The following is a 25,759-nucleotide window of genomic DNA, read 5'->3' as shown; positions in this document are numbered from 1 at the left end:
CCTCCTAAACATTTGAGGAGATCTCAAGGAGGGTGGGGAAAGGAAAAAAAAAAACAAAAAAAAAACTTTGCATAATCAAGTCAATTATGTCATTCAATCAAGTCGAAAATCATTTGGAGCCCTTTCTCAGATGCATTGATTGCAAAGTCGTAGCCGCATATTTGCTTGCCGAGTTCTATTTTGCAAATAAAGCACCCAGGGCCGTGGCGGGGCCTTCCCGAGCATCCTCAACACAAGAGGCGCCAAACAAAGTCATTCACCTCGCTCGCTTCCAGCCGGGAAAACAACGGAGGGGAGGGGGGGGGGTGGCTGCATACTGGGTCTGAACCAAAAATAACTGTTTCCATTATTTCATAACAGCTCTTTTGTCTCCTTGAGGACACGGTGCATTATGTGCCCATGAAAAATCCATCCTCGCGGAAACTGTTTAAACTCAAGGTCAAGTGCTGATGTTCCAGAGACTGTATCAGCTGAAGGTGACCTTGACTGATGTGGAATATGACATGAGGGAAATGGATCTCCACTCAGTGTGAGGAAATTATCTGTGAAATGCTGCCACTGTATCAAAGCCTTGTTTGTGTGCACGTGTGTGGGTGTGAGGCATGCATGTCCTTGTGTTAAAGGGCGTGAATATATGCCCGGCTCAGCGAGGGGGGGGGGGGGGGGGCTTTACTGTGCCTAACGAAGACCGCACAGCAACAACAATACGAATCCCGCTCTTTCATTTTGGCAGACGCAACTCTTAAGTGGAACCTCCAACGGTCCTGTTGTCAAAATTGGATTGCGGGCATGAAGCCGTCTTAATGCGTTAGTCAGCACACGTCACTTGAAAGACCTCGTTTCAGCCAATTCCAAAGGAAAAAAATAATTGTGTTCTGAGTTTCACTTTGGAATTATTGGTCGTTGTGCGACATATTTTCATGAAAGAAGGATGAAGGTGAGAAAAGAGAAGACAAAAAAAAAAGAATAAGTAAGCACACAAGATTCTGGCGGTGTCTAAGTTGACGATGATTTTGATGCATTTTGCCAAAATCAACGTATAATATTAATGGCCTGTCCAGTAAAAAGTTTTATTTATTTATTTTTCATGAACGTGACAGTGTGGACTCTTGAAAAAAAAAAAAAAAAAAAGAAAGAATTCTCTACATGAAATTATTTTTTGTTACTGAACAAATTGTGATCAACGTTGGAGGTTCCACTTAAGTGTCACTTAGTGAAAAAAACAAAAAAAAAAGTCTTACCTTCCCAAACTGTTCAAAATACTGCTTCACATCTTCCACTACCGTATTGGCTGAAAGGCCACCCACGAATATTTTCTTCGTTCTTGTGACCATCTGAAAGTAAAGCAAAAGAAATGATGAGTAAGCGAAAACTTTATTGGACGGCACATCTGATAAAGAGAACGCATTCGGGGGCGTTCTTGAATACACGCACACAATAAAAGTCCCAAACCGCCATTTGAAATTCTGTATTCGTAGCGAGCAAGGTCACAAGGCTGAACGTTTTGACAGGAGAAAAAAAAAAAAATAGAATAAACAGTCCTGTGATTCTCTCTGCCAGACAGCATCCACATCTCATCCACCCCAAAAAAAAAAGTTTTGTCGAACTTAAACAACTTCGGTCGGCATTCATTTACGAGCGACAAAACAAATTAATGAGTGCTGATGGAATCAGGGTGCATTAAAAGCCTCATTTAATTCCAAACTGCGACAATATGAAGGATTATTACCCACAGCATCTAAAATGGCAAGATAAATAAATAAATAAACATCTTGGAACTAAATTTAGAGGTGGAGATGGGATCAGAGAATGAGAGCAAAAAAAATAAAAAAATAAAAAAAAAACATAAAGCAACTTTGACTATCATGAAGTGAAGACGGAATCATGTCGCGTTTTAACATTTTGTGTCCTCTCTTGTTACATTAAACGCAAAAAAAATGTGAATTGTAATTTTTTGGTTTGACTTATTAACGTATGCAAAAAAAAAAAAAAAAGGCAACGTTTTGCAAACAATTGCTAATGCTACAGAATTTAAAAAAAAAAAAATGGACAAACTTTTCATTTCTAATTTTGGTCTCGATCTGAAATTGTTTGCGAAAACGTGGTCAAGATCAGTGGTCCCCAACCACCGGTCCGCGGGCCATTTTGGACCGGGCCGCACAGGAAAAAAAAAAAAAAAAAAAAAAAAGAAGTGCAGTACTTCCAGTTTATTTATCAACATAATATTTTATTTTAAAAAATGAGCGCCTAGTCTCTGTTACGTCGCACTCTTGACGCATGTCAACCGTCTCGGTCGCTTAACGCTAATATTAAACCCACAAGCTAGCAAAAATGAGTCCTACTTCAGATCAGTCTAAAATTTGGTGTCACTCAAGTTTGAGAAGGGGACGGCGCTAACAGCTTTTGATGTTTTTCTCCTCCTTTGTGATACATCAACATGCCAAAAGAAGAACTGGCTGGTCGTGGCTTGTACACAAGAATAGAGCCAGCAGCTGCATCCTCCTCCTCCTCCTCCTCCTTGCCAACATCATCCTTCAGACCTTGGGGGTTATCAGCCTGAGATGCCACCGCCGGCAACCCCAGGCCAGACAGCTGCTGATAAGCCAGCTGTGCGACTATTTATCATCATCACTCACTTTTATCTTTGCAAATCAAGGTGAAATCAAGAAATAGATGAATAAACACGCCGATGCTTATGTTAGCTTGCCTCGCCACATCGGCTCTTTTGTCCCGTTTTCCTTTGCAGGCCGCCCATTCCCCGGTCATCTTTCCATCTTGTTCCATCAAAGTCGTTCCAGTCTGTCAACTTTTCAGCCTTGTCGCTCTCTCCGGAGAAGCCGATGGCGTTGCCGACTCCCCGTTAAACACAATTACTTGTCTTGTTTTTTTTTCCCATTATGGCTCATTTTAAATTATTTTATACATCTAGAAAATATCGTACAATATTTTGCGGTAATATTTAACAACTTCAAATCATGTCAAAAATTCCATGGATCACTTTTCTATCTCCTATTATTCCATAATGAGAGATGTCATCACATTTGGAGCTGCAGTAAGTACTGCAAAAATGTTTCCAATAGCAGTCAGAATGGAAAAAACAAATATTTCACGCGTCAGCTTTGAACACACGTGTGTAATTTGTGGCCAGTCCTGAACACAGACGTTTGGAGAAATAGATCGTCGTGCGTTATTTCGTATACAACTGGAGTGACAACAAATTCAAATTCGTCTTTCCTTTTCAAGTCGGTATAAATCCTCCATATTGTAAAATTGCGCATTGCGAAAGCAACATTGAGGATGATACAAACCGAGCTCACCCACTTTTTACGACCCCTTTTGCCGAATTGACCCGAATCCAGATGTGCTGTATCGTATCAACCCATTTAAATGCAACCCCAATAAGTGTTAAGCGATCCTAACCCAACTGCGAAGACCTCCATCTCTTCGTAAGATTATGTCTTCTTTAAAAAAAAAAAGCCGCGATGCATCACGTGAAAGCTAAAATATGCCGTTGAAAAGTGTATGTACAGTGCCAGTACTGCTGTGCCTTTTGTCCCATTTATTACGGAGTGTAAATAATGCACAGCATTTTACATCCTTCGAATATCAAGCCGCTGGTTTGACTGTGTTTAATAACAGCGGGGTAGAACGACGGTGGGTGCTGAGGAAGATGAAAAAGATAAGCCCGCAGCTGATATTGCAACACGCTATAATATTACTATTTGTAGAAATTCACTACCTCGACCTGTGGCAACAAACAAAATTCAAAGAGCCTTCATGAGGCACCAACAAAAACCTATTAGTGTTTGCAACATGGAGAACAAAAAGCGCAAAGGGAAGATGTGAATGTTATTAACTCCGCGAGAAGTATGAGACGAGATGATTATAGTGTGAAACAAAATAAAACGTAAGACAGAAGGCATCAGTGACGGGGAGGGAAAAAAAAAAAAAAAAAAAAAAACTTGCAACATATTTCTGCAAATCTTGAGAGTTTTACACTCAAGCACCGGCAGTATGTTATCTTTTAAACTCCATTCAGGGCCGCATGCTTTACTGGCAGATGGTGATAAAGACATTTAGCAGTTTTCCTGGCAAAGGTGTAAGCCGACACCATTTATGGAGACGCGACGAGAGAAGACTCAACATAGCAGTATTTATTTAGACACGCCGGATCAATGTCCTACCTTGCTTTATCGTTTATACTGATTTGTTTTCCATTTACAAGTACTAACAAGTGAGTCATATTCAATTTCTGTTTGGGTGTTTACATTTACGGAACACCTGAAGAACTCCTAATATACGCAATGGCTAAAAAATGACATCAAACTAATGTGAAGCCACAACATGAAAGTAAAAAAATAAATAAATAAATAAATAAAAAAATCGTAAAAAAATCAATTAAAAAATCTTAAAAAAACTAATAAGAAAATCATTAAAAAATAAATAAATAAATAAATTATATATATATATATATATATATATATATATATATATGTAATATAATAATAATAATAATAACATAATTCAACATAGCATTTCACAGTGGTACTCAACCACCGGAACATGAACCGGTGCTTTGAAACGGATAAAACAAGCAAAAATTGCAGTCATTCCGATTTATTTTTTTAATCGAGGCTGGAAAATATATTCTGACCAGCTTCTCTCTGTTACATTGGACCTTTGACGCATGGCGAGATGCTAATTATCTTGGTCGCATTACGCTAATATCAAACCGACAAGCTAGGAAAATGAGTAAAGAAATTTGTAAAAAAAATCCAAATAAAAGGTTCCGCGAAAGTTACGCGCCGAAAGAAAATTTGGCAACCGCTCGTCAAATTTGTTGGTTTGCCAGATTCCATCCATTCATTCCTAACACGTTGCCTTAAAAAAAAAAAAAAAGCAAGTTGCAATTATATATTTGCAAAATAAATGAGCCTAAATTACATAACCCTTCTCCAGATTGAGCACTCCACCATCTTTTTTTTCCCCCCCTCAACAACAATCCTAATTTTCCTTTAAAACTCTGCAAATTAAAGTCTTGCTCCTATAACGGTTCGTGGTCTATTTCAACTCTCTTTTGTTTACGGTTTCTGCCATTTCGTTTAATGCCATTTTAGGATTGAAGACTGCTTGTAATTGTCACATCAAAACGTATGGCAAGCTTGACTAGGCCCAAAAAATAAAAATAAAAATATCGTGGGTAATAAAATCATTGCGTGAACGACTCCGACATGTTCTTGGAACTGACTCTTATGCGTTGTTAGCAAATCTTTCAACCAGCCACTGTTGAGCTCGCACATCAAGCTATGATTACAAGGCGTAAGCCTTTATCGCGGCCCTCACCTCTTCCACATACAGGGTCATAAACAGTTGTAAACACGGAGACCCAGACAGGGCTGAATTCAGGCTGGGGATTTCGACGTCGTTTCTCATATCTAAAAATAATGGGACGCATAGCAAAAAAAAAAACAAAAAAAAAAAAGCCATCACGCTTTGTTGGAGAAGCCACAATTGTTGTGGTTCGAGTGCGGGGGATATAATTACTGGCATTCACATGCCGTCTGTTGCCTCGCTCATAAGCAACCAGAAAGCACCAGAGAGCATCTGTCAATGCAATGCCGCATGATCAAAGCCTGAGATGTTGTGCAGGCGCTCACACACATGCAGGAAAAAACACGGGCAGGTAAACACTGCCATTGCTCATTTGCATCACCAGAACAGGCCCCACCAAGAGAGAACACAGCCAATAAATGACAAACAGCAGCACAATCATGTCGCCTTTGGAGGGAAAACAGAAAGGAAGCACATGATAGGAGAGCGGGATTACAACATCAGCGAGCGAGAATTAAAAATAAAGAAAAAAATATGAGCAATGGCGCCGTTGTCGAGCAACAAGTTAAAGATGAGGGCCTCTGCCATGTCCGATTCCACGCTTCCACTTGTCACCTTTTTAAAAAAAGGGGTCCAATCTAGGCTCTGGTGTGCATAAATAGATCTGTAATTGCTTATTACAATACAATTAGAGCAAAGGAGATGAGGGAAGGAAAGATGCTTAGTGCAAATGTGGAGTGACAGGCCCAAGCAAGCAGACAGGATTACAGTAGCCATTTGCACACGGGCACAATACGAGAGCGATAAGAGCGAGAGACAATGACAGGAAGGGAGAGCGAGCGAGAGGCGGGAGCGGCGATGGGGGGGGCTGTCAAACACAGGGCAGAAGCTAATGACAACTCGGGCTTCAACTAGCACAGACATATTTGAAGCGCCGCTCTGATCAGAGCTGTGATTGCCGCCGCTGCGGGGGCCGCCACTTGGATATTAACCTAGACTAGAAGCCAAAGTCACAGGCCCGTCCCCTGCCCGTAGCGGCCACCTGTGGACGGCCACGACGTGAGTCAGGGACACGCATGTAAGGACACGGTTTGCATATGGCCTTGCTATAACGCTGACAGCCAAGCTGAACACGGGGCCAGTTAGAAGTGATTAGCTGCACTTCCCTCCTCAGCCCACCACTGTTATGAAGATTGATAGAAGCAGCTTAGAGCTGATTATATGGCCCCGGAGATGCACGGGCCCGTACCCAAACTGCACATTCACGCCGCATTCACAATGAGCGCAGCATGCCGTCGCTCGGCACAGGCCGGGCATTAAGCAAACGTTACAGCAATACGCGGCAAATGTGAAACGGACGATGCCAGGAGTGCTCTTAAGCGCTTTTCACAAACAGGAATATTATGCTAATGAGATGCAAGCTTCTGGCCGGTTCTGGGACGTTTGAGCCAGCATGCTACGGACATTTCATGAAATGTAACTCATTCACTGCCATTGACGGATATAGACGTCAAAATGTACAGTCTTTTCACCTGGGCTGCTATTAAAGTATATATTGAGAACATGGATGGATTTTTCAAATTCTCGGCAGGGTCACGAGACACAGCTTCATGATATTGAGAAGATCCATTTAACATTTGAAATGAAGCTCATGTTGGAGCGGGTCGGACCTGCTGGAAATAGCCAAATAAATGTGTTAGCGGCATGAACATTCATCTAGGTCGCTTTTATTGAATGGAACCTATCAAATTTATGATTTGATTTGTGCTGAATCATATTACCTCAACCTAGGAGGGCATTTTTTTTTTTATTTTAATGGCTGTTTGTTTGTAAGATTATGCAAAATCCAATTAAGTGATTTCGACTAAACTTTGTCTGGGGTTGGGACGCAGGCCAAATAAAAAGCCAATATATTTTGGCACAGATGGAGAGAAAGATGCCGATTATTTGTGCGCTCGTATTTTTTCACTTTTGCGAAAGATAAAAAGCAAGGCATATTTTTCGTCTTTTTTTTTTTATTCTTAGTGACTTTTGATGGCAAAAAGCGCTTTTCTATAAATGTGTATCGTTGTGCGTGCATCTAAATGCTCTGCTGAGTCTGGCAGACTGTCTTTTATTGATTGCGTTATTGATCTATTTTCCATTTAGATTTAAATGCAATATTTTTATCTCTTTCTCTAAAGCAGCCCTATCGGAATGTAGAGGAGCCACTTTGGGCGGATGGCGTTCACACACACCAAACTAAACGCACGTCATCTTTGCGCCGCATTAAAGCAGCCGTATATAAACGATGACATCAAGTCGGAGCAGGCTTTCTGACCTTTTCAACTCGTGTTGAGCGGTTCTTCAGCATGATTGTCGGACTTCAGTAGGTCACGTGAAGCCAAAAGTGACAACAAATTAAAAAAAAAAAAAAAAAAACCCAAGTGAGAGTTACGATATGCTAATTACGATATGCCGATATTCCGATTATCTACGATTGTGACTCGAGGTTGAACAACCGTAGCACTAGAGGGATATCCGTAATGTGTCGCTAAACCAGATAACACAAATAACAGAAACTCGTCAATATGATACACTGCTATTGTCATCCCTAGTGGCGTAACAGCGCGCCATGAAAAGTGCAGCATCAGCATTCCATTATTATCGCTTCCCGAAGCAAATTCGGCCACAGGGAAAATGAGAATATTAGAAACAGCAAATGTCACCGCAGTGGTGGCGCATTAGAAACATTTGACAAATTCTCTAAATCGCTCCTGCCTCAGCAACAGCATTTGAGTGGCAGCATTTGCAATAAGATGACGCTCTCTTCCATGACGCCTGATATTGATAACAAAAAGTCCAAGTCCTAGACTTGTGTACTGACAGTAAGCACTAGAGGGGAAAACAAATGGGATTTTAAGTTCCAATTACATTAATGGCTTTTTGACAGGCACTCCAACAATGCACCTTACACATAAATTCGGATAAACACACACACACACACACACACACTTTGTGAACACAATGCAACTAATGATCCTGGATTTTCCATCTTTGCAATTGTGGTTGTGTGAGTGACATGGCAACAAAAGGAGAAGGAGATAAACAGTCTGCAGATAACAGGAGAGGGTAAGGTCACAAAAAAATAAAAAATGCCTTTGTGTTCTTTTTTTTGCCTCCTTTAAAGGTGCACTCTCTAAATGCGGAGGCAACCGGACAGACTGTCACTGCTACACGGTCGCATGTCTGGCTAAATGCAAGGCTTTAACGGTTTTAATATTACCTGCCGATAGTCGGTTTGATGTCGTAATATATCGTCCGATTTTATTAAATTCCCTTATTTTATTTTATTTGCCGTAGGCAGCATGACGGCACGTGTTTGCACACACGTTCACGACATCGTCGTTCACATGACGAACGCGTCTCAAGCTTGTAAATCATTTCCAAGTAAAACAAACTTCAGGCAAGTGTCACGATGATGGAAGCACAATTTATTGTACTACAAAGTTAATGACGTGGATCATTGTGTTCCAAAAATAAACGCTTAAGTGTGCATCATTATGCATGGCAGCCAAGGTCATCAATCATTCAGAATCCCGACAAAACACGATTTCAACGCTGCATGGTGGGCTTCTTTTTTTTTTTTTTCTTTTTTTTTTTTTTTCTTTTTTTTTTTTTTTACACTCTCATTCCGGCAACAGTTCAAGATTGTCCAAGGACAGGCCAACAAAAAAAAAAAATCGTATTCGGCTAAACATTTGACCAGAGCGTAGTGGCATGCAGTATGTTGTAGCCGCAAAAAGCTAAGTGGCGTTTCCGATTGGCGGCATATGGCTTTTGCTTGTGTTTACGCTAGTTAGAGGTGTAATCAACAACCAGAGAGCTGTCTGAGGGTATAAAAAGAGCAAGTGTGAAAAGGAGAGAAAAGATCAAATGGATCCGGTCATGGCTAATACAAACAACAAAGTAATTAACGTCAAGAAATTAGATCAAGCAATCACAGAGATGAGACTGAAATATTCTCAATGGACAGATGCGAGTAAGATTCACTTTTACAAACAGATAACGGAATTTTTTTGAAAAATCCGGTCATGATCGTAAACATACAAGCCCATCGGGGAAACACAGTGGCGGTCGTGTCGAGGCTTAGGCGAGCATGGCTTCTTCAGGGACCGGCTCATTAATCTCCATTCGAGGAGGTATGAGAAAAATTTATTCAGAAGTATACAGACAAAAATGTGAGTGAAAAAAAAAAAAAAAAAAAGGGGCACATAAATGGACCAATTTTGTTCTGGTATTTCGACGAGTGTTCTTTGCCACAAGCACTTATTTTGTCAACTATACCAATTTTTTTTTTTTTGTGATTTGTATTCTGTGTAATTAATTCACTTGTAACGCAAGCCTGATCAGGTTCACCTGATCGGTATCGCCGAACTTGCCGAAAAAACATCTGCGGTCTAAACACATTCTAATCCACACCCTTCACAGGACAGAAAAATGTCATTCCCGACATAATTGGGCTTGTATTATCCCATTCTTTCAAATCCTCGCAAGATTCTTTGGAACATGTATTTAAATTCCAAAAGGTCGCTGTTGACTCATTTTGACACTGACATATAAATGTAGCGGTATTAATGTTCAGCGTCGTCTCGGTACTGCCTTTGTGACAAACGGGCTTTATTCAGCGAAGACAATAGCTGAGGTCGACTTAATTGATGTAATTAATGCTCATCAAGTTGAGTGTTTGCTGAACAACTTTAAACCCAAGTCTCTTGGTTTCTCTCCGGAGGGGAACTGAGAGAGCATGAAGCACTTGAGTATTTTTTTTTTTTTTGTCATGCTTCACGGGAACCCAGAAATGAGTGGAATAATTCGCAGCTTTTTCAGCACGCTCAGAATACCTCAGCAGCGAGGCTCAAACTTTTGTCTGACTGGCTCCACGTCTACCGGTCAATGCTAGCTTGTCCACTTCCGAGGACGTCGGGGTAAGACCAAATCATTTAGTAGCAGGTGATGCATGGTAGCGCAAGCCCAATCATCCGGACTGGATGTCATGTAAAAGTGCCTGTTTACACGCCGCGTGTACTGTCCTTGACGCGGCGAGCTGGAGCTGTCAGCGGGTGATTGGAGCAAAGCAGAAGGAGAGCCGTGCGCCAAAATCTTGACTTTGAGGAGGTTCAAGATATTTTGTGCTCTCTTCTCGGGAATTAAATAAACTCCTTGTGGCTAGTGGAGGCCGCAGCTGTGGAGTGAACAGCCCCCCCCCGAAATGCCTCTCTCCAAAAACAATCTCCAGCATATCTCCAAATCTTCCATCTCTCTCCCCCCCTGGGCAGTGGATGAGACCAACGAAATCCTCTCGCTCGCTATTTGTTGTGCAAGTTTCATTTCCTCCCAGGAAGGCGAATGGCTTTGAATATTCAGTCATTTTAAAAAAGCGGCATGTAAGACACTCCACACTTTTTCTTTGATGAGCTTTAGTCGTAATCCTCGGAGGATACGCCGCCCAAATCGGAGATCGCCCGAGACGACATGATACATACTTATTGGTTGAGGAGTAAAACGCCGGCTTTTCACGCAGCGCTCACACGTCAGGTATATCAAACAATATGGATTCCGACACACTCTCCGCATGTCCGCTTCCAGTAATAAGCTGCTGGGACATCATCAGCCCGGCCAGCTGCCCCACCTACGGCGTAATTCAGTCTTCGGCTAAAGCCGGGTGGTCGGCTTGACCCCAGAACTGGAGCTGTCGTTCACTCCTGACCTATTACGTTTGTTGAGTAGTGAGCACAACATAGCGCCTCACCTGCCTCACGCTGACAGCTCGGCATTTTAAAGAGTAAGAAAGGATCAGCGCAGGTTCATCGCTTCACCAGCTTTGCCGCTAGTCGACGCGAGATAAATCCAACATTGAGTGGATGATGATGGATTTCTAGGTCAAAATATATTCAGTCGTACTTTTGCGTTGACCAGAAATAAAAAAAAATATTGAAGAGGCCGTTCAACAAAGTCCCGTGAGAATTTATTTCGAATAAATGTACGGTGCCGGTCGGTAAAGCCAATGCCTGTTCCGGTAGGTACTCGAAAGAGTTTCAAAGTAAATAATTGTAAAGGTTGAATCCGGAATGTGTCTCGTTTTCGACACATTTTACTCGACTGCTGTTTTTGATGCACTATGGATGGTCGCGAAACTGTAAGTAACTCGTCAATGAGTTGATTGATGAGAATTTTGAGAAATTCATTGCAACATCCTTGGAAAGCGGATCTCGGATTTTGGCATTCTTCATTTGTAAACGCACATGCTTTAACGCTATCAAATGTTTTCCTGCTGCGCGTTTTCTCCGCTGTTGCTTTGCTGATTTCTTTTATTTCGTCACAAAGCAGTGGTAGACAATTTGTAGAAAGGAACCGGTACACTCTTACAATAAAAAAATAAAATAAAATAAATAAGTAAAAATAAATAAATAAATATAAAAAATATCTACATTGACAATGATTTTTTTTTTCAAACGGGAATTAATGCATCACCACTGCTGGGTTAACTACGGCTTCAAGTTAGCATTTGAGGCAGTTTTGTAAAAGCTGTTAAAAATGAATAAATATGCCATGAGCATTGCCAAAAAGTTGTGGCGTTGATAATCTGTGATAAGAAACAAGAAGCCACGAATATGACATGGGCGGAAATGTATGTCGTAACGCTCTATGATCACAAACGATACAGAAAAAAAAAAAAAAACATTGCGCGCTAGCATGACACAAATACAAAGAAAATACACTCGAGAGTTTCCTCCTTTTTCAAATGTGTTCAGCTTCACTGACTATTAAAACTGTCCAAGTAATCCCCCCCCCAAAAAAAATATTAGCATTACAGACAGCGTGCATTCTATATTTGCGAGGACCAGACAGGCTGACTCCTCCGAGAATTTCAGTCATGAAAGCAACGGCCGCCACAGTGCTCTTTTATCCGGCGATTTAACGTCCAGTAAAATTAAAACAAATGAGAATGAAGCCCCATCTTTACAGGGTCATACAAGCTTATCGGAGCATTTGCCCAGTACCCGTCTGATCTTTTCTTTTCCCCACCTTCACTTTTATCAATTCAGCAAAAAAAGAACTCAATAAAAAAAAGGCCCTTTTGTGCAGCAAATATGTATTTTGACCTTTACCGAGTGGCGTTTTAGAGGTTGAACATTTATGGCCACGCATCAACTATTCTTATTTATGAATTCACTGCTTCTTCACTTTTCCTTTGGCTCCGCTCCCTAAAATGGGCAGGACAACATTATTTACATAAATGCACATGGCAGTCGAACACATGGGAGGCAGGCCAACTAATAACAGCCCAGTCGGCATCTGACAGCTCGCTTTGTACCAGGTGAAATTCCGAGTTCGGAATTGACTGGTGCGCACAAGCGCGCCAACACAAACATCAACCGTTCCGGGCATGAGGAATGGGAGGTGCGGGGAGAGTGTGTCAGATTAGAGTCCATTGCACAAATCTTCCACTCACTGTGGGAGATTTGGCCTCAGGCCATCTTCCAGATTTGGGGGAGTTCCAGGTGTTACTCAGCACAGTTAGAAAGCTTATCAATCCTACTTCACAAGTCATGCCTCTGTTCTTGCTTCCCTGATAGCAACCAAACAAATTGGATCGAAAAAAAAAAAAAAAAAAATGATTGGTTGTCATGTTTAACCCATTCAATACCATTGACGGCTAAATACGTCTTTTTTTTTTTTTTTTACTCACCTGGTAGTGAATGAGTTAAAAAAAAAAAAAAAAGGAGGAAAAAGTAAAGTGGATTTCCCCAATTCCCCATATTCTCCTCAAGGCCATTTGAAATATTTAATTTGCAAAACGTCTTGATGAAATTAATTTCCTTATGCATATGAAATGTGATAATTGCTATGAAATTAATAAAAGGATAATTACATTACTTGGGCAGTGGAGACAAAATGTTTGAATGGCAAACTCTTTGACCTGCTCAGGCTACACGATTTATTTCCTACTCGCGCCCACGCTTCTTTTCCATTTGATGCCTCATCTGCTCATCAAACTTTTATCTTTGTTTACGTCCATTTCATTAGGCAAGGACAGGCAGCTTTATTTATATAAGACATTTCATACACAAGGCAACTCAATGTTTTTCAAAAAAATCCCGCTGTGTCTGAGTCATGCGTCCTTGGGCAAGACACTTGACCCGTTCACCTTGCCTCCAATGTCACTCACACTGGTGGTGAATGTTCGGAGGGACCGCAGGCGAAGCAAGCGTCTTTGATTGTCCGAAAAAGCACCACAAAAAAAGTGATATGTTATTAATACAATTCCTAATATGAACATTGGCGTTTTGAAGCATTTAATCCAAAAATACAGACAGAACAAAAGGGGTCAAAGGACTGACCCTTGAGGGACCTCACAAAGCAGGACCGGAACCATTTTAGGAATGATCCATTTAATCCCACCCAAATTTTGTGAGGATCAATTTAATGAAATGTTGCACCGGCAACTTCGCTGAGTGAGTGATCAAACGAATATAATTGATTACTTCACTTTATTGGTCATTTGAATGCGCCTTTTATCTGGCTGTTATGTCAATTCTAAACTTTGAAGTTTCACAGGCAGACATTGAATTATGATCATCCTCGTCTTCGTTATTATTATTAGACTATGCACAAATTCCAAACACATCGACTGTATTTGTGCACACGCACACGCACGGACACACTGTGATTTTATGTCAGTGTGCTCCGTTGCCAACCGTAGGCAGCGCAGATCTGTAGAAAACAGGCTTAGACACACAGTTCTGCACGAAAACCCTTCTTTTCCATGAGCTGATCCTTCTTTGTTCTGCATAAATGCCAATTACATAATTCTCTCTGGCATGCAAATCAGATTAGATGAGGCCATGGCAGATCACCTAGACTGCTCAGTCTCGAGCTGCCTTCAAATCCCCAAGACGGGAATTTGGGTCCTCCTCACAATGGTGCATTTATCTAATTTGCTTTTCACTCAAGATGCAACAAAGTAAATGTTTGGCATCCTTAAAAAAAATTAAAAAAAAATCGATATTTATGTAATTAAACATTTGAACAGCATCGGCAAATCTTAGTCTCAGGTACATGAAATACAGAATGGCATAGTTGGCACGCACAGAGGAAATTATTTATTTATTTTAACGCAGCCAAAAATATCAAGGGTATTATCAAATGTTAGAGATGTCCAGGAGTATATCTATGACATACACTATCAAGGGGATATTTGTATTCTAGGAGGAGACATTGACATTCAGCTTGTGGACACGAATGCCCAGAATCATGCTGGGGAAGGGAACAAATGCAAATTAGCAAATCGAAGGAAAGTGACACTTTGCTTCTGGCTGTAGGAAGTCATCAGGAAAAAAAAAAATGTTGCATGGTGCAGTCAGGAAAAACTGAAAAATTGGCTCTTGATATGCACTTCTTTGTGCACGCGTGTGAGTTTGTGTGCGCCAAGGGAATTGAAGTGCAGAACAAACCACAAGTTGCCTGATGGCACCAGGCCCTTCTCAGTGTGAACTCTGACAATACTGGGACAGCTGGTGTTGATGACAGCGAAAAAAAAAGTCTGATTTTTTTTTTGGGTGGGGGTGCAATGTATTACCCCCCCAAAACTTTCTTCAAAGTCAGCGGATATTTGTTCATACGTTATTTATGTACAGCATGCGTGCTCATTTGCATAAATTTGAAGAGACTAAAGGAGCGTGGGCACCAAACTCAACAAACGGTAACAAATTGTTGTCGGTGCATGAAGATGGTGTTGTTGGGAAAAGGGAAATGAGGCTGCAGGCACATTTCTGACTTTGTCCAAGTACGCATGGTCTGAGTGCAAAGGCCAAAGAATAGATGAGCGTGTTCCATTTTGTCTTAATAGATGCATAGCCACAATTCCTCCGGGCTCTTTTTTCGTTAATGTATTAAGCCGCACACAAGACCGCTGACATTAACTTGATAGTTAACTTCAATCTCAGCATATTAAAATGTTAAGTTAGACTTCATTATGAATACAAAGCGTGAAGAGCAACTGTTTGCAAGTTTCCACTGAGAAGCGATCCACTATTATCTGCAAAAAGTGATAGAAATCAGTTGTTTCCCAAGAAAAATAATATTGCACCCCCACCAAACCAAAAAAAAATAATAATTTGAACACTGAAATAATGATGATCTTGTCTCAATTTATTCGCAAATTGAATTGTGCAAAATGTGAGCCTGTTTGGTAGAACACAAACGGAAGAGCTGTCTGGCATATATGTCCGATGATATATTTGTAATAAATAAATACATATTATCAAGACTAATTGGCTTATTTTCCATGATTGGAAATGACTGATTGACGCATTGCACAATGCAAAGTGGATTACAACCCAAAGAAAGTTGTTTTTTTTTTGACTCCACCTTCATCTACTGGATCATTGACCCACTTGGCCCTGGAGCAAATGGACTGTAACTGAAAATAAAGTAGAATAGTAAAACGTAGAAATAAAGTATATATAGTAGAATAGAATTTAGACCAGCTAAAAGCAGGTCTAAGTTGCGGCGCCGAAAAGAGATTTTGGAGATTTTTTTTTTTTTTTAAATCGATGCACTAGCTGACAGATTCTGCGATTCACGGATGTGTCTGGTGGCTTTCGTTTTTCCAAGACATGACATATAAGCTTCATTTATTTATAGCCAATGAGCGAGCATATAAGTCATATTCCTATTAAAAAATAAATAAATAAATAAATAAATAATGAATAGGCCACAACATAACGCAAACCAGCACATTCTAACAACACGCAACACAAGGGCTACTTTGTATGATGCAGTAAGAACAGATGCTGTAATGCAAGTCATCATATTGTGCAGTTGTATCCAAGTAGCCTGTGTGGCTACCCTAAAAAACATTTGGTCAGCCAGCTAAAGAGCGAAAGGTAAAATAAAAAAAAAAGTCCACTTTAATTAAACCTCAAAATCATATTTCATTGGATAAAGTGACTGGAGTCCCATCATTTGCTGTTTGCTTACAATGTTGTAGCAAAATCAATAAATGAAAGCGTTCAGAGAGCGCAGTAATCGAGTGGAAACATTAAATTCTGGCGACAAGAGCCTCATTGCTTTCCCTTCAATCAGGGAAACTCTGCCAGCATAAAGTTCGGTCCAAGTCAATTCATTGCTACAGTTTGCGGTTGGGCTTTTTTTTTTTTTTACGCCCAGTGAATCTCAATCTTTACATAGATGTCACATATTTATATTTACTATCTTATAATTAAGACTTTGCCAACTCATTTCAATTGATCTCGGTCAAACAATACACCATTTTTCTCCATGTCTTGCCGTGATGCGACAATGCACACACACACACACACACACGCACACGCCCACACCTGTCACCTTCCCAACGCAGTGCCGTTAAACTGAGCCACCTTGGCTATACCTTGGTAGCACACGGCTCTGGCTGCATGCAGCGTGGCGCAATTAGGCTAATTATGCATGTAAACTACCTCTTAACTGCTGTGTAGGTCTGCTGAGAATGAGCTAAGCCCATGACAGCGTAAAAGAGCCTCATGACAAGACATCCACAGGCGCACCAAGGCAGTGCAAAAAAAAAAAAAAAAAAAAGAAGTGATTTGACTCAGCGCTCAGGACTGCATTGCTATTTAATTTGCGACAAATAAGCACAGAACGCTTGAAATGTGGATGAAATAAGAGCAACAAAGTAGTGTCAATTTGTGCAATCCGGACATAAAATTGCAGACATTTGAATTTGGCAAGGTCGACGACGCCTGCGTACCGTCGTCACCTTGCAAAACATAACAATTGCCCCTTTGCGTAAAAGCAAAGATTTTCCCACTATTTCCCTCCAGGTCTCCTTTCTGTATAAAGCAACACTGTGGAGGTAACGGTGGGGAGGGACAAAGTCGACCGGCAATTTTACACCTTTGCCATAACAGTGGTGGGATGCCGCCAGGGTCGAAGAGTGTTCCACACTTGCAGAATCAGGCTGTGAAGTTTAATACGTTACTTCCACTGCACTTTCTCGAGCACGCCAGGTTACCATGGTAATAATAATAATAACAATATATGGTATTTTGTTGTTTTGTTTTTGGCAATAGTTGTGAATTTACTTCTTAAAATTGGTGTATTTTTATTTTCGGAAACGTCGCGGCTATAAATAACAATGGACGCTGTGATAGGCAGGCTAGTATTAAAAAAAATAAATAAATAAATAAATAAAATGTATTTAAGGACACATCTCGGATAAAAATTTGCCGTGGACGAGCGTAATTTGATATGATACCAGGTCCAGCATGCACTTGTTCCGGCTTCGGGTGGCTTGACAGGAAGAGGAAAAAAAAAAAACGTCCTATAAAACCGCAGAGTGTTTTACAGTACATGTTCTACTTCATCAAGGTGAAACTACAGATTAGGGGAGTGAACATTGCCTGAATAGAAAAATCTTCAGCACAGCGACTCTCAAATGTGGGGGACGGAATAACCCACCAGCAAGAAGCTTCTTTAAATAAAAAATAAAAAAATTGTGAGCAACATCTGAAACACAGATGACTAGCAGATGTTTCTCATAGCGCGTCTCCTTCCTCTAACATGATGAGCAGTCGCTCTTCTATTCATATGCTAATGCACAATCAGGGTGCCCAATCCCAAACTATTTCCCACCACATTCTCCCTTTTTTTTTTTTTTTTTTGCCTCAAGCAATCAATTTACCTTTGGAGAGAGATAAACGTTTAAAGAGCCACATAAGAGGCGTGCTGAGGAAAAAGGTGATATGAAGAAGAAACTACCAAGACAGAAAAGAGGCAGTTGGGGAATAGCTGGATAATTTTGGTATAAACACACAAGTATGCCGAGGAAGGCTTGACCGAAGCTCATTCCCATCTAAGCTGAGTTTCCCTCCACTGCAGGAGGGACTTCCAACACCTTCAGCTGCAATATAAATGTTAATAGAGTTCAGGGTAGGAAAACGAGGCATAAACAAACAAATGTCGTATTCCATGCTTTGGGGCAGCAGGAGGGCCCGGCCACCGAGCGGCATAACTGCGCGTGTTCATGCGTGTTCATTTGTGTGTCTGCGTTCGCATGTCTAACGGGAATGAGGACCAGAGAATAATCTCGGGCTTCTCATACAATCGGCTACAGTGGACCTCCAGCGGTGGAGCTTCAAAATCCATTTTCTATAGCCTACAACAACAACAACAAAAAAAAATGACAAAAAGGAATTGGCTTTGAGGTTCAGCGATACTTAAAAAAAAAAAAAAAAAGAATCCCGAAACCACAAAATGCACACTGAGCATCTGAAAAGAAAAGTCAAGTGGGCCTCATGCTAAAGCGAGTGCTCTCCAAAATGTCGAAAACATACAGCCCGCTCGCTATTGGATGGCGCTAACTGCTGAGGTTGAACAGTCTTTGTGCATTAGGGCGGGAAAAAAGAGAGCAGGATGAAGCGTAGGTGGGTGGTAAACACACACATCTTCATTCGAAGCACACGGCTCGGTCGCAAGTCTCCGTCCGGCCTTGTTCAAAGGGCTGGCAACCTTCAGACCAATTAGACATCACAGGGCAGCCTGCACAGCACCCAGCTTTCATACCAACGCCTTTCTATGAATTTTTAATCAGATATAATTTCAGGATTTAAATAAAGATCAAGTTCTTCCGGCTGTACTGCGCCGAGGTGTCTGGCTCAAGTGAGTTTGCATGAATGTGCTCATCTGTTTCGCTCGGCCCGATCACCCCCCCTCTCCTCTCTCTCCTCCCTCCATCGCCCATCGCCACCCACCTTAGCGTTTCCTGCCTCCTTCCCGCTCACTCTCCCCCCCAAGCCCTCCACCCCCCCTTCACTCCCACCTGCCAGCGTTATGGGCAGACGCCCGGCAGGTTGTCTAACCCCGGGCAGAGAATTTCCTGACTGACTGGTTGGCTGGCTGAGTGGCAGCATGTGAAGAGCAAGAGACAGATCTGCAGGGAATCACTGACAGATGTAATTAATGAGGTCATACTTGGAGCTGGCAGTCCCCTTCATATCCAATTTCTGACGATCACAACTGAACACACCTGCACCTCACACCGCCAGAATATCCCATTCCCCAGACAAAGGGAAAGATAGATGTAAGGCGTATTTTTAGACTACAATGTCCCTGAGACAGAAAAGACGATTTTGCACAAATTCCCCATGATCTCGACTGCTCGCAACATGTTAATGAATGTTTTTTTTTTGTTGTTTTGTTATGTTTTTCCCCCCCATCATTTTTCTTCGAGTTGCGTCGGTGCCGGTGGACGCTGGTGCGTCTTGCATTGAGAGAGAGAGGGAGAGAGAGAGAGAGAGAGAGAGAGAGAGAGACAGAGAGAGAGAGAGAGAGAGTGAGTGAGTGAGAGAGAGAGAGAGAGAGAGAGAGAGAGAGAGAAATAGCAGGTGAAAAAAAATGTTAACTTTCAACATTTTACTTTCTGTTGCATATATGTTGCAATGAAATTCAATTCTGCTTAAAAAAACAAAAAGAAATTATATATATATATTTTTTTTTCCACCCTACCTTTTAATTGTGCACTTTTTCTAGGATGATATATTATTTTTTTTATGGCCAATTAATTGAAATGTTAGGTTCTTTTTGTCTGTATCAATTGCTCATTTTGAGGTCAATCTAAACAAATTAATTCCTGTTGGCAAAAAAATGTAAAAAAATGAAAAAAAACATAATACTGAAGCATGTAACGATGCCCTGAGATGAATTCCACCCCATTCATAAATATGCCACCATTTTACTTGACCAGGTTATATTATTTTCCGTCACTAATGCACCTGTGGGGCGCATCTATTATCGAGGCAAACAGACAAACAGCCCATGTCACGTTTCAGTGGGGCTCCCTTGCTCACGGCTAATAGATGAAAATATGTATTGAGGTCAAAGATATTACGCCTCCCTCAAGATCTTGACAGAATTCGCTCTTGGTCTGTGCAAACATGCAAACAAACGCGTTGCAAAGGGCAAATGTTGCCGTGTTGCAGATTGCACACATTCCAAGCGATACCCGTTTTGTACATCGCAAGCGGCTGTTTCAGCATGCGTGTGCATTTACGCTCGCTGTCGTTTCCCCCCGTGCATGCAGATGGGACGGACCGACCGACCGATGCGCTTCCAATGGAACACATACTTACTGTGCAAACAAAAGAGAGCCTTGGCAGTGCTCTTGTTATCCATCACCTCTTCAGTCTTGCATAAATAACCCTTAATAAATAGCATCATCATTTCAGAGAGCTCTCAGCTGCACAGCCTCCCCTGCAGCTGCCACCTATTTCCCCCCCCCCCCGGCTTCTGCACTTTTAGCCGTACAACGTTTCGCATTTTCGCCTCGCTTAACATTAGGGGATCCAAAATGTTTTGAAACTTGTGGTTTGGCGATGCTTCAAGGGCGCAATATGCATTTTTTTTTTTTCGCTTCATAGAAAACTGGCGTAAATATAAAATGACTCTGATGGACCGTCTTTGCCCCACAGTGAGGTCTTAGCAACCTGATTAGAGTGGTCTATTTTCAGATGACAACACCTTCTACAAGGCACAGTCAATCACTGTACGGTTGGATGAGCAAGGCAACAATATAAGCCCTGTTCCGTGACAGCCCTGGTCCACATGTCTAAATTGAAATGAAAGCTTGCAGCAGATTTAATTATTGCATAATTCTATTTATTTATAGCAGCTATGAATGCAGATGACTGGAGTGTGTTCTTTTTCCGGTTCATTTTAATCAATAGTGGGTTTTGTTTCAGTTGCGGAAAATGGACGAAATTACGATATGAACAAACAGGTAGATCCATTTTCTAAAAAGCTACATTCCGTGGCAGGAGGGAAAAAGCTTGTGTTTGCCATTTTTGAGGCCATCGCAGCAAGCGGCGTTCTCGCTTTTTTTTTTTTCTGAGAGCGACAGAAACGCTGACTTCCTTAACGTTCAATTTACATTCCATCACTCACCTATGCTCATGAGCTTTGGGTAAAATGAGATTGGTGGCTGGTCGGGAACAAGCATACAGTACTTCAGCTCTCGGAATCTAAGCACATCCGTCTGGTAAAGCTGCATCGACTCCACGTTACAGTGACTCAATATCACCTTGAGGAAAAAAAATAGTTAATATGGCACGGGTGACTGAAGCCTGCAAATTATATCACTATAAATTGCACCTCCAAGGGGTATTTAAGGATGTTTAGGGGTTCATTTTGAGAGACGTGCTGGAAACAAAATCTCATGACATTTCATGGTATTAACCTTGGCATACTTGAATGCAGGGGCGGAGCTATGTGGTGGCCATGATTATTATAGTCGTCAGTGAATCAAAGTCTTAGGTTTACATTAACTCAAAAAAAGGATTTTTGACGTCTTTATCCGTCAATGGCAGTGAATGAGTTAAGGTCAAAATTTGACTATGTTCCGACAAACTACGTATGCAAGTGCAGTTGCCAGGATTCGGATGTTGAAGTTTTATATTTCTGTGTGTTTTCCTTGAAACAATGCACATCTGAGCTGTCATTGTTTTAACAATGTTGTTTGGCATTCCCGTTTTTACAATTGCATTCTACCCTCAAAGTGCAGTGTCTTGTTTTATCTAACCAGTGCCCCAAAAAGCGTATATCTCATTTATCCCAACCCTTGCATTTTTTTGGCTATGTCTCCTGTCACCAGGTACACACACGCACACGCACACACGCACACAACTCCCACTTTGAATCTGCTAGGAGAGCTTTCCTACAGAAAAATGGGCCGTTTCTGAAAAATAAAGCTCAGCGTCCATGTCTTTTAGGGAAAACAAGTCAAAGGTGATGATGGTGTTCTCCCAGGAAAAAAAAAGGTTACCTTCCGAAGCCTTAACGATCAATCAGCACTTAAGATAAATGAGATCAAATGACATTAAAAGGACAATACAAGGAGTCAGAAGTCACGCGGCTGAATTTGGGGGGGGGGGTGTCTTGCTTCATCTTCACCTGCATATCGTCTCTATTCCCTTCCCTCGTTTCTTTCTTCTTCCCTTATATAGAACCATTTCTTCCGCTGCAAAAGACACTACTTCAGACCCTTGGCTATGCCCCAAGTTATTTTTAGAAAGAGGAGTTGCGAGCAGATATACCAAAAAGATGATAACAGGTCATTAAAAGCAAAAGTGGCAGTTGAAGCCGGACTCTAATAAAATGGACTCACTTAGCGCCCGAGCTCCGTAGGTCACAACACGTCTTAATGTTGCGAGGTAGACAATGAGACTATATTAAACGCTCGGCAACAGGCTTTTTAAAGTGCGATGAATCCCGCAGGATCAACTTGAGTTAGAGGCTGCAAAGGATTCTGTCCATTGGTCTGTGATGAATGATGGTACCCAGTGTGCTGGCTAGGAGAGCTTATAGTCCCATTAGACTGGAACTACAGAGAAAGGGTCAAAGCAAACGCTACCTTTCCCAGTGAAGGGGAAAAAAAAAAAAAGGAAATTAAGAAAAACAGAATGAGCTGGCTGCAGAGGCCAGAAAGATTCATTTATCTAACATGATGAGTCTTGGATGGTATAATTAGGCCTCCTGACACAGAGAACCGCTCGACAGTGCACTACGAGCTCTTTATGGGGGGGGGGGGATCTCCGTGTGCTTGTTGAGGTTGGTTCCAAAACAAAAGTTTAAGTATGATAGCACATTGTTTACAAGCATGTGTTTTTCTTGGGTATCCCGCCGGATCTGCGGCTGTTATTCTTAGGAGTGAGCAGGTGGCTTTTCGACAGAAATGCAGCTCTTACTGGCATCAGAGCTACCGGCCTCACTCACACTTTCTATATATAGCGCTTTTTCCATGGCAAGGCCATTTGTGGGGCAGAGTTCAGAAGAGTTCTAGCCTGAGGAGCTTTCTATTCTAAATGTCGGCTAAATTGTCACGGCCGACTACCTCGAAACAATGTGGGCTGAAACAGTTGCAGGAAAAACTTGCAAAATGCGGCGGGTGGTGACTTTGTCGTCCTCTCGAGACAGACGAGTCAGTCTGCTTTTCAAGTAGTAAAATACATGACATGCATCAGACTGGGTCCAGTTTGCAGATACTGGCTGCTGGATCAGGAAGCGTTGAGTAATTATGTAAGATTATTGACGCTAATGTAAGAACTGCTTTCACTGCCCTTTCGGTGCTGGTTACACAAGATCATTATTAACAGAAAAAAATAATAAAAAAAACACATGTTACATCAGTGGTCCCCAACCACCGGGGTCCGAGGGCTGCACAGATGAAAAAAATATATATATTTTTTAAAAATTACAATTGACGCACGTCTCAAAATAGTTACGCTAATATGAAACACGAAACGAGCAACGCTAGCACGTACGAAAGCCCGCTTGTCACGCTATGCCGCCAATCACTTTGAAAGTCGCCACATCGTGTTTCTTCATTGCCAAAATACCGGCCAGACATGCAAATGAAAATGTTTGCAGACATTTTTTGAGTGATGGGATAAAAGCATTTCTGTTTTCACTCAGCTGCTGTTGTGCTAGCAAACACTTGACGAAAATAAATTGTGTTTGAAGGACATAAAAAAAAGTATATTTGTTCATCTATACCAGGGGTGGGCAAACTTTTTGATTGGCGGGCCACAATGGGTTCTAAAATTTGACAGAGGGGCCGGACCAGGAGTCGAAGGATGGAGTGTTTTGGACACCTCACCGCATGGGAGGAAAAAAATATATATTTAATTTAATGTCTTTGAAAAAACACAACATTTCGATAATAATACATTAACAAGGTTTATTCATTTAAATTTTTTCAAGTTCGGCGGGCCGGATTAAAACATATAACGGGCCGCACGTGGCCCCCGGGCCGTAGTTTTCCCACGCCTGATCGATACAAACACAAGACCGACAATTTTAAGAGACATGCTGACTATTCCACCAAACGTGAGCGCACGTCGTCTGTGTTGACCCACATCAAATCTCCCAAGCCAATCTTGTTTGGAGTGCATGCGCTCCAAACCCGCAGCCAGTTGTGCCCGCAGGTAGCACAACATATTGCAGCTGACTCCAGCAGCCAGAGACGCGCAATTAACAGGGCCATTTCAACAAAGCACCCTGCCCACACACTTAATTAACACAATCAGCTCTCGCGTTATTCGTCTTGGAGCAGCCCAGTTGATTTGGCACCATTAAGCAGTGTTGATGATGACTACATCGTGGAATTCCCACAGCACCGACCGACTCTGGCGTGCAACTTTCAAGAGTACGTTCACTCACTTACAATTGTGTGCCTTCCCACAAAGAGTCGTTTTTTTTTTTTCTTCTTTTGCTTTAAAAAAAAAACACCACATGCTTAACAAATGAGGTCGGACAGGACGAGTAAAGAAAAAAATTGCAGCTTGGAAATGGCGAGCGTAAAGAGCGGTCGCCTCCATCGGCCTTGATGCTTCTCAAGTTAAAAGCTTTGAGTCAATATTTATAGTCATCAAAAAAAATCATCTAAAAGTTAAGTGCTGACTAATAAAATGCTGACTGCCCTATATTGTTAAAGGTCTGCCAGAAGTGAATGGAAAAAGACTGCAAAAAAAAAAAAAAAAAAATGCATTCCCCGGACTCGGTAAAAATGCAAACACTATGTCCTAAAAAATGACTCTTATCTGGGTCCAGTCTTGGTGCCCCAGTTGTGTGTAAATAAACAGTGAAAGCCGAGGAAGTGGAAAAAAAAAAGATAACATACGGCAGGAATTCCATCAAGAGGCAGAATGGGATGACTCATGAAGTTAAGTGACTTTGAGGTTATGTGGGCAAGGACAATAAGGAGCCTTGAAGCGCCGAGATTACAGAGCGGCAGCTGATGGAGCAAACTTGGAGTGCTCGCTATTGCCGCAGTAATGTAGCTCGCGCTCAACACCGGCCGGCTCTGCTACACCATCACCGGGAAATACATGTAGGGCGCGGATTCATCAGCCCCCCGTGGGGATGCACGCGTTACATTAAGAGTTCACCTGGCAGCAAAGGAACGACGACGTCTTTTCTCTTTGTGGCAGACCGGCTCGACCCGCGTCCCGCACGCTCCACGCCGTTGAAAATCTGCCACTTTGCAATGCCCGCATTCAACCTTGGACGTGAGAAACAAAATGTTCTTTTTCTCTTGTGCAATCAGGTCTGCGCATATTTGGGAACGTGTTTGGGCTCCGAACCATTTGAAATGAAAGTCAATCACCTGACCCAAATCCAATCGAGTATGGATTTCACTTGCAGAAGAACAAGCCAAAACTCAAGATAGCATCAAATGCAGGCTCAAATAGACTGCAAGTATTCAAAAAAATAAAATGCATGTTTGATTTCCATCCATCCCTTATCTAAGCCGCTTCTTGGAGCCTATCGCAGCTGTCTCAGGGCAGTAGGCGGGGTCCACCCTGAACTGGTTGTCAGCCAATCGCAGGGCCCA

The 25,759-nt window shown here is 41.7% G+C and overlaps 1 protein-coding gene across 5 annotated transcripts in view; it reads right to left on the bottom strand.

The window, feature by feature from the left end:
- Positions 1–25,759, bottom strand: part of LOC148320316 (RNA-binding protein Musashi homolog 2) — a 185,264-nt gene that overhangs the window by 127,101 nt on the left and 32,404 nt on the right. For all 5 annotated transcript variants that reach the window (XM_088278936.1, XM_088278937.1, XM_088278933.1 and 2 more), the window contains exon 6: positions 1,242–1,334. In XM_088278936.1, the coding sequence (XP_088135062.1) occupies positions 1,242–1,334 (93 nt within the window). The remainder of the gene's footprint in view (positions 1–1,241; positions 1,335–25,759) is intronic.

This window comes from Idiotropiscis lumnitzeri, chromosome 17, assembly GCF_059441095.1.
Source record: "Idiotropiscis lumnitzeri isolate Australia: NSW breed Sydney's pygmy pipehorse chromosome 17, RoL_Ilum_1.0, whole genome shotgun sequence".
Classification (NCBI taxonomy): Eukaryota; Metazoa; Chordata; class Actinopteri; order Syngnathiformes; family Syngnathidae; genus Idiotropiscis; species Idiotropiscis lumnitzeri.
The sequence above is the reverse complement of the archived record's forward strand: the minus strand, read 5'-3'. Positions and strand labels throughout refer to the sequence as shown.